Here is a 10,022-nt window from a genome sequence, read left to right on the forward strand (position 1 = left end):
ACCATGTATAATATCCACAAAGCTTAAAAAGAGGCTATACACACACACACACACACACACACACACACACACACACAATACGGTAATATTATGTTGAAGCACAGTACGTATCACTCCGCGGAGCTCCTGCCTAATATAGGCGTAATGCTCCGACAATCCATCAAGCAGTCCGGGTTCGTAGCTTAGCAAAGTCGTACTAAAACATTTGACAGATTTTCGAGCGCAGTGTACGACATAAAATCGTTTCGAGGTCAGTAAACACAACCAGAATTCATACATAAGGCGCACGGGATTATAAGGAGCACTGTCGATTTTCAGAAAAATCAAAGGATTGATTTTAAGTGTGCCGTATTTTCCAAACAACACGGTAATAACGACGGCCCCCTAGCATGCTCTACCAAAAATAGTGCTTTGTTGTGTATCTGACGGACAAAAGCTAAACCAGTTCCACACCACTGAAGTTGCAGCATTTTTACAAACCAGTTCTGGTTCATCCGTTTCATTCAATGAACCACTTTTGCTCTTCTCATTCTGCGTCGCCGCCATGTGCGTATGTAAACAAAGGCACTGCGCATGTGCGTTTTACCCATATTCTATCGCGATATTTCATTTTCTTATCGTTGCCCAAAATTACACCGGTATTACCGTGAACGGTATGATATAGCCCAGCCCTAATTCTTATCGTTAACTAAGTTTTCCCGGGTCTTTTCCCCCTTATAATGAATAAATCTTGCAACTTATTTACAGCTGGGCTCGTCAGGCACTCTTTTTGGCTGCAGTGGTTGTTATTATATTTACATGCTTCCATCTCCCGTTTCTGCTCTGTGAAAGCTCGTACTTTTCCACTCTCCTTTTTCTCCCTCCCTCGCTCACAGACACATAACGGGTATGGCGGTCCATTCTCCCTGCAGCACGGACTACACTGCCCATGAGACTACATTTTCCACCAGCATGGAAACCAAAAATAGAGAGGGCATAGCCTTGTGAGACAGGAAAATGTTGCCGTGTAATCCATTCATTTCAAAAAGTAACTGTATTTTGAATACCACCTTTTTAAACGGTAACTGTAACGGAATACAGTTACTCATATTTTGTATTTTAAACAGGAAACGGCGGTACATGTACTCCGTTACTCCCCAACACTGCTCACTACCTTTCCCTTCTATCACAAATCAAGGTAAAGCTTAAAAACACGCTCGAAATGAAAACAAACCCAAACACAAATTATTTTGACCTTGCTTGAGCGCTATCATCAAGTCTTCATACACCTGAATGAGAGAAGTGAACGAGTACCTGAATTTGAAACACGAGTCGATTTTACCACATGTCTTCTGAAGATATCAAAAGCGCTGATATAAAACCTCAGAAGCTGAGGTAGAGGGGCCATCCCCAGCGAGTGAGTCATGATGAGACATGGTGTAATTTAACAGTCCATCCTTAAACCAGCAGCTCAGAGGGACAAACAACCACTCTTCAGCTTGTTGATATGAATAATCCCATAATTGAAACAATCTGGTTGAAATTGCAGAGGGGGTCTACGGTTGAGAAGCCAATAACAGAGTCAACGGGAATCAAAAACACTTATTCTTGAAAAGTACAGTTATTGTCATGGGGAAGGCTGCAATGCACATAAACAGTCATTTAAGCAGGGTGGAGGTTACACGTGTGGAAGGACACATTTAGAGATAAACATTTGCAGTTATGTTTCTGGTTAAAGAAGGTGTGTGTGTGTGTACGTGTATGCGTGCACATGTGTGACCTTTACATAGGCCCTCTAATTATCTGCTGCACAGTTTGAAGTGAGCGAGCGCACTGTTGGTCTATTTACAACATGATGAGGCCCTGACAGCGTGGAAGGGCTTTTGATCACATTAGCTGCCTTTATTTGTTTGAAGTTGGCAAAGTGATGCGGAGCGTGAATTTACAAAACAAGACTTCAATCTAACGCTGACCAACGGGGTAGATTTCATATGCAAACTGAATGAAAATGCAAAGCGGAGGCCAACAGCTTGTGCTCTGTGTGACGATGCAAAACTGCATGGACAGACTACCCCTGAAGGCAACGATCAGCGCACCAACCGAATTGTGAGCCTAACAAACCTGCTTCTGACTGAGCGTAAGAAGGGAAGCGTATCAGCTTCTGTTCGTCATTGATCATTTAAAAGTGCTCCAATGTGAAAAGATCTTTGAGAGAACAGTGGGGAAAAATAAGCCCTTAGCTGACAGCAGGTTTATGACAATGACTTGATCTGTGGCTATAAACAAAAACACTGACACTGCAGTAAAGTGTGCAAGGCCACAACACCTGCTCAGTGTGCATACTGTGAGTTTCCCTTATGCCTCTCAAAGCACCTGAAATCAATGTTTTTTACATTTACAATAGATCACGACTTAAAGGCAAAGGCTTTGTTCTCATCAGCTCATCAAGCGCTCACAGCAAGAATTAGAAATGCTAAGCATTTAAGAAAAATTCTGGTTCCACAAAGTGACACAATGACTGCTTTTGTTATGACAGTGTTGCATTTCGCAAGTTTTTAGAAAAAAACAAAGCATTAAAACACAAAAAAGAACAGTAAATGCACTGAGGACTAAAAGCTAGTGGAGAAGATAATGTGGAAATGACACACTGTCTATTACCAGAGGAAGAACAAGAGCAAAGACTTCAAAGGGGAATCCCCCTGCAAAAGAAATAGGGCAGTAGAACCACAACGGTCAAATATGTGGAAAATCTGATGGTTGTACATGAAATGAGAAAAGTTTTGGGTCACAGGACCTTCATGAACTCCCCTGCTGTGGGTAAATCAACAAGCAAGAAGTGGAGTGCAGAAATAATTAGATGCAAGGAAGGAAATACATTTTCTGTCAGACACAGGGAAGGGAAAGATTGCATAAGTGAGCTATTGTTTTTCAGTACAGTCTGCAATGCAGATCACATTCAACTAGAGACAAAAGCTAACTGTGTTTACCAATATTTACTGTAGTACCAAAAGAGGTCAACTTGCAGTCATTGCATTTTAGCAAAAAAAGCCCAAAAACTTTTATACGTTAAAAGAAAAAAAAAAATACTAGGGTGAGCTGGAGCAACACACAAGAAATTTGAATGATTATGTTTCTGCAACTGAAGGAAAGAAAGAAAATAAGCAGAGCGAACCGTGACTCAAAATGGCATCAGGAGAAGACATGAATGCAGAGAGGGAAAAGGAGAAAGGAAATCACACTGGAACAACAGAAAGACAGTTTAGAAAAGGAAGTTTAAACTGTAACAAGCTACGAGCCAGACAAACACTAATACGCACTCGCGCACACACTAACACACACCGTGGCACATGCACGCAACTTTCAAAGGTCTGGTCAGGCTCCAGATGTTCCCTGAGAGCTCTGCAGCTCAACATCGGGTCCATTTAGCTGCTATTCTAGACCCATTTATTATGCTAAAGATGTTCTGATTTAGATTCACGTCTGAGCACTTCCTGGGCAAACGTCATCTGCCAGCAGAGCTCATTTGATATGATCAAAAGCACCATTACAGCTGTTAAAGGAGGCTATTGGTAAGATATATTTTCTTGCCGTTTTAAAGGTGAAGAAAAAAAACTGTCATACATCTTCTCATGAGCCTGCATGGGCAGCGACTTCTTGAGGGCTCATTTCAGAAAGGAAATTACAGAATCCATCTGTAGATGAAGATCATGCGGCATGATAAAAAGCCCCAAAGTGTCTAGTGTTCTGTCAATGGCTGCAAAAGAATGGCCTCATCTTGGAAAGCCACAGGGCCGCCAAGTCCTTAAAGTACTCAGAAGAAGATAATTTCATCATCTGTAATTTCTAATTGATCGTGAGATATGATTAAACACGGCTACTAAAAATACTGTTTCCACTGCTGTTCAGCATTAACGTGCAAACCTCAGCTCTGAAGTCTGTAAATCACTGAAACCACTTAAGTGGACAAAGCAGCTGGTGAATTATTCTGTAACCTTAATGAAGTGATTAAATTTAAAGAAACTGAAGTAGAAATTGGACACACCCCTGTCTCGAGGATGTGTGGCTCTAACAAGAAAACATTTACAGGCATTTTTCCACTAATTTCAAATATTAAATAGACTTGATGATTAATAGGGGTCGGAATCAGAGAGTAACTCATAATACAACACTATCACAATGTGTTATCCATCCAAGTGGCTACCACAGACTAAAGTCTAACCAACTTGAACAGCCTTTGCCGTTTGTGGACACAGGTCTTTACCCCTTGGAAGCCTACTTGGAGTAACCTTTGAAGCTTGCACCAGAAGTTTGCACCAGAAGTTTGCACCAGAAGTTTGCACCAGAAGTTAGCGAGGGTGGTCTCTGCCCATGCAGCTACCCTTGGAAATACATGGAAACTGTTCTTATGGCCATCGTACGACATTTCATATATATATACTCAGATGTCAAACCTCGTCATTAAGGGTACAGGCGAGGTCGTCAGATATTGCTTTTATGAGTGGAAGAGGTAAATTTCAGCCTCTGACCTCTGACATCAGTGAACATCACCGATATGGCTGTACCGATAGTAGTCTGACATGAACCAAACAAATTAGGCTCAATCGACTGAAAATAAAGACATGCGAAGACCACACTTCTACATTTACGGTCAAGCTTTGCATGAACAGCACATGATGCTGTAATACTACGAAGAATTAAACCAATATGTCCTTCCCACGGTTGACATCTTTTGGGATTGATTTGACATCCCAGCAGTGAATAAGTGCACACAGCAGAGATATTTCTTCAGTTTTTGTTTTGTTGTGGACAACAGAGACCAGACTAGACATCTGGCCCCAGATTAGACCAGTGTGTTTAAGACAGACTTAAGACTCCGGTGGCCTGGAACACTGAAGGGTTCCAGACTCAACCAATTAAGGCTGCTAAACTTTAACTCCGTGCATACTTCACTTACTGCATGAACCCATGAACTGCAAACAGTGTACATGAACATGTAAAGTCTATAAAGGAGAGGGAGAGCGAGAGAGAGCTAAACTCCAAGGACATCAATCTGATAAGTCTTCAAAACTAGAAGCGTCAAGTATTCATTTTATTAGGTTTCCATCAATAAAAGCTCAACGAGAAACTAATTTGCAATTTACCTGAGTGTGAGAAACAGTTAGATAAACTCATACTGCTAGAAAGGTCGTTGCACGTCTAAATTATGAGCAGGAAAGAGTGGAGGAGTGCATGAAAAAAAGAACTGCTGTAAATTGTACTGTCTGGAGATTTACAAGAGGTAATATCCATCATCTGAGTGTATACTGAGTTGTCCCAAGATCCTTTATCAGGTGCATAACTTCAGATCAGAGTGTACTGTCCTGTCTGACTGAAATATTCCTGCCTCCAGCTGGGATAATTGCTCAGGTCACTTGCCAAATCCAGCCATTGACTTTGATGACTGGAGGAAAACATGACACAAAGAACTGCTGCCTGACGATCAAAGCCATGAGAGCTCCTCTCTTCCCCTTCCTTTGTGACTTCTTAAAGACAAACTCACAGTGAATCACACAAATAAGCATGCTGATCACTCTGAGGTGGTGACTTATCCAACATTATCCAGCTGCAGACTGAGCAGCCGCTCGAATATTAAGATGGTGATCAGTCAGTAGCTGACTTCATGAATTTTTACTTACTCAGGCGTAATCTGAGACCAAGCCAGCTCCTTGGTGGCGATTTGTGCAGAACTGAATTCATGGTCCACTTGTTTGGCACCATCTAAACATACAATCCTTCTCGAAATCCTCTCCCGCACCAACTCCAGCTCCTCGCAGGTCCGTCTGTCGGTGTGGAAGGCTCAGCGCTGATCAGCCAGAAAAATGTTTAATTAGCACATTTTCATTTTCCTCTCATTCCCACGGTCGACCTCCTCTAAAACGCAGTGCGCTCACACTGGAGGATCTGCTCGGCGGCGAGCACAATGCTGTTCATATCACGGCGAATGCGCGGAAAAGAGTGGCAAAAAGCATCCCTCGGTGCACACGAACTAAAGTTAACGCTGGTCTAACGACTAGTGAAGCACAGCTGCAGGTTGGACTGTGCTCTAAATGACCTGTTGCTGTGTGCACGCGTGAAAGGAAAAAAAAAAAAATCCTCCCAGCGTTCACCGAGCAACGTCTGTTGGTGAAGCTCGATCGGTGCAGGAGTGGGATTACGAGGAAAAACCGTCCCCTGGTCTTTAAAGCTGCAGCTCAGTGGATGGATTTTCTTCTTAACGAAACTTTACACAACGCTCGGGTGAAGTTGGATTGTCCGCAGTCTCCTCCGGCCGCCTTCTCTGTTCAGACACCGGTTCTCGTCCATTCATTCATGGAACCTGGATCCACAAAGACCCAGTGCAGTTTCTCTCTCTCTCAAGTGGCGCAACGCCACCGCTGCTGCTGGAGGCGCCAGAGACACACATGCAGTCAACAGCAGCACAGAGCAGAGGTTCATTCACGCTTTCAGTAAACTTGTCACATGTAAACAGTGAACACGAAACAGCATCAGGTGTTGGCTCCACCTTGAAAACGGCAGGTGACGAGAAAGGAGAGCGGAAATCCCTGGGACATCCCAACCCAACAAAGGCTACACCTTTCTATAGTGGGCCCTCCAGTTAATGTTGTGCCTGCGAAACCTTCTGTTTTTTATCAGAGGCGTTTCCAGTTTTGGGTGTTTTTTTTAATAGGGGTGCGCCTAAAACAAAGCAGCACTGGGTGGTGGGGCAAAGGAAATGAAGTAAAGTCGGTGTAGACAACACTGGGCAAGGTTTTCTGACTCATACCAGCCTTGTGTCCTTATACAGATGGTATTAATTTTTTTTTAAAAAAAGGTGGTGCATAAGACCTCAGACAACTTTATGTATTAAAACCGTTTTACAAAACTATAAAACAAGTAGCCTATTAAATAAAAGCCACAGTAATAGTTTAGCATTAAAATGTACTCAAATAAGCTAAAGTAACTGAGGTAAAAGTAATTGTTTTGGAGCACATGTACGTTACATCACTATTGGTTTATTAATGTGTATAGCGAATTAATGTTGCAACTAGAAACTATTTTATTTACTTATATACTTAAATGTAGCTTTATTTATATTAAGCCAGCATCAGTAGTACCAGAGCTTTAAAATACATGATGTGAACTACAAAGTACATTATTTCCAATAAGAATGCTGTGGAATAGAAGCGGAAGGTAATAGAGAACTGCTTAATGTACAAGTACATTAAAACAGTACTTCTGTAAAGTATTACATCACATTTTGCTCACTGGTTCTATCTATGCTCTCTTCCAATGGCAGTGGGCGTTGCAGGATTAACTGTCCTTGCCTCACTGTACTCTCATGCAGTAACAGTGGTGGTGAGTTGGGGCACCAGGTCAGTTAGCGTTAATTTTAGTGCTCCCTGGGACATAAACACTGCTTCTATGGAATCACCAGTTAAATAGATGATAGAGAAACTTTTAAAAAGTCTGCTGATTGCAGCAGTGAATATTTTTCTATTAATATCAATACAGATATCGAGTGACATGATGAAGACTATTAAATGTACCAAAACTAAGTAGACATCAAGTATTCATGCTAGCTACTGTGAAAATCAATGTAATCAAACAGTCTAAAGAATCTGTAATTGCATGCATGTTTACATTGAATGTGAACAACACTGTCTCTACATTGTTGTTGTTGTTGCAGGAAGAAGATGAACATCACATAAAGAGTGAGGCACAGATTTTTTTGTGAGGAAAAATACAGCAACGAAAACAGGATTTGTGCACAGCTTTGCCTTTTGGCAGGTGTCCTCGATACTTTTCTGGTTGATGTTCCAAGTTTTAACCAGATCAAGAACCTCACCAACTCTGCCAAACCCACCATAGGAACCAAAAAAAACCCAGCTCACATGTCCCATTAAAACAAAAACTAAAATTTTTATACTTAACTGGACTGCCAAATGTTTTCCCTTTAAAAGTAATGAGGTGGTGTGCAAAATGTAAACACTTGGAGTGTTTCAGTATGCCATCTTAGGGAGAACTCAACACACATGTAGGTCCTTTGTTGCTGACATTTATTGATGAAAATAGAAAAAAAACCAACCGTTTGTACACATGTTTACAAATAATAACAAAAATTGAGTGAGTACATTACAACATACTGAAACACTCCAAGTGTTTGCAAGTAAACCTGACAAGTTTGGGATCAAGTTTTGGGTGGCTTGCAACCTAAAATCCAAGTACATTTGCAATGTCTTCCCATATCTTGCTGGTACTATTGTACCAGTGCTCTGAATGGTGCCACAATGGACCACTGATCAACGACCACTGAACGACGGGGTGACGGGTTGCAGTGTTGCACTCACTTTTTATTATTATTAGTACATATGTGTACAAATGGTTGGTTTTTTGTACTGTAAGCAATGGGAAGGTCAAACAAAATCACAAATGCATGCATAGATACTAATTATAATTCCAGTATCTCCTCCTCTGTGTCAGAATAATGTCTGAAATATCTTACTTACTAACTACATCCACTTCCTTGCTTGAAATGAAAAAGGAAATAACATGAAATGAAACTACTGTTTTTATCAATAAATGTCAGCAACAAAGGACCTAGACTCATGTGTGTTGATTTCTCCACACTCACTGCGGATGAGGAGACTGCTTCTCCACCGAAAAAGAGAGCTTGTTTGGGGACTGAGACACTCATCTGCAGTGTGAACAAATTCAAATTGTGAGCAATGGGAAGGTCAAACAAAATCACAAATGCATGCATAGATACTAATTATAATTCCAGTATCTCCTCCTCTGTGTCAGAATAATGTCTGAAATATCTTACTTACTAACTACATCCACTTCCTTGCTTGAAATGAAAAAGGAAATAACATGAAATGAAACTACTGTTTTTATCAATAAATGTCAGCAACAAAGGACCTAGACTCATGTGTGTTGATTTCTCCCCCAATCCCCTCCCTCCAGAATTCCTAGGTAACGACCCAATATACATATGAATGACTAGCCAATTTAGCTTCCACTTCCAGCATTTGACTGCTCTCCGGCTTTTAAAGGTAGAAACGCAAAATGATGACTCCGCGGGGGTCTAAGGTACTACCCCGAAATGACTGCTCTCCGGGGGTGTAAGTGTTAAGAGAGCTGTTCATAAACAAATACCCGCAAACCTCAGGGAACTGAGGCAACATTGTAAAGACTGGGCCAAAATTTCTCCACAATGCTGTGAGAGAGGGATAAAGTCATACAGAAAACAAATACTTCAATTACTGCTAATGAATCATGGGTACACTTAGTTTTTTCACACACCAGTTCTGCATTTTGGCTTTTGCAAATAAAAAAAATGGCATAATTATTAACATATTTAAACTTTTGATAGAACAAGTTGATTTTTATTACGTCCTGATATGCAAAACCTTAGAACTGAAAAAGGGGATTGCATCTATGTTATCTTAAATCACATTTCTGGTTTATTTGTTTTTTGAGATGAGTGGCATGTGCACTACTGATGAGACTTTTCATGCATTTAAATGTACTCTGAACTGAAATATATCCCACCAGTTTCATGTAGACTGCCTAGTGGCACATCTACAGTGGGCTCTGGGTTGCATGAGGTCTAGAGGAAAACATCTGACGTGACAAAGCCGAAACAATGACTCTGCCAAAATGTAGCTGTGCTGCGTTTGTGCGCTCCCACCCTCAAATAAAGAGGCGGGCAACAGTGAACAAAGACGAGCGAGGGGGCAGAAAGGGGATGTTAAAACAGCCCACTTAACAAATGAGCAATTCTCCACTGCGTGACCGGTTGTTTACGGCCGAGTCCTTACAGTCCTTCCACCGAGATAAGATAAAGGTCAGCCTTCGTGCAGCAGCATCTCGGTCCAGCGATCTTCTTCCTTAATCTTAATTTGCATCGTAAATTCATTACGAAACATTATAGTTTAACAGAATTACAATCTTATTACAGGCTAGAGTTCTGCTGTTCAAAACAAAGTGGCTGCTGCCCCCTTGAGGGGAAAAAGCCAAACATC

General features: G+C 41.3%; 1 protein-coding gene across 1 annotated transcript in view; it reads right to left on the reverse strand.

Annotated features, from left to right (window-relative positions):
• Positions 1 to 6,516, reverse strand: part of plekhg5b (pleckstrin homology domain containing, family G (with RhoGef domain) member 5b) — a 79,624-nt gene extending 73,108 nt beyond the window's left edge. The window contains exon 1 of the mRNA XM_085258689.1: positions 5,655 to 6,516. Coding sequence (XP_085114815.1) covers positions 5,655 to 5,736 — 82 coding nt within the window. The 5' untranslated portion in view covers positions 5,737 to 6,516. The remainder of the gene's footprint in view (positions 1 to 5,654) is intronic.
• Between the last annotated feature and the right edge of the window lie 3,506 nt (positions 6,517 to 10,022).

Source organism: Mchenga conophoros, linkage group LG20, assembly GCF_057382185.1.
Source record: "Mchenga conophoros isolate Kocher_MC1m ecotype Shallow Benthic linkage group LG20, M_conophoros_male_GT1.1, whole genome shotgun sequence".
NCBI classification, from domain to species: Eukaryota; Metazoa; Chordata; class Actinopteri; order Cichliformes; family Cichlidae; genus Mchenga; species Mchenga conophoros.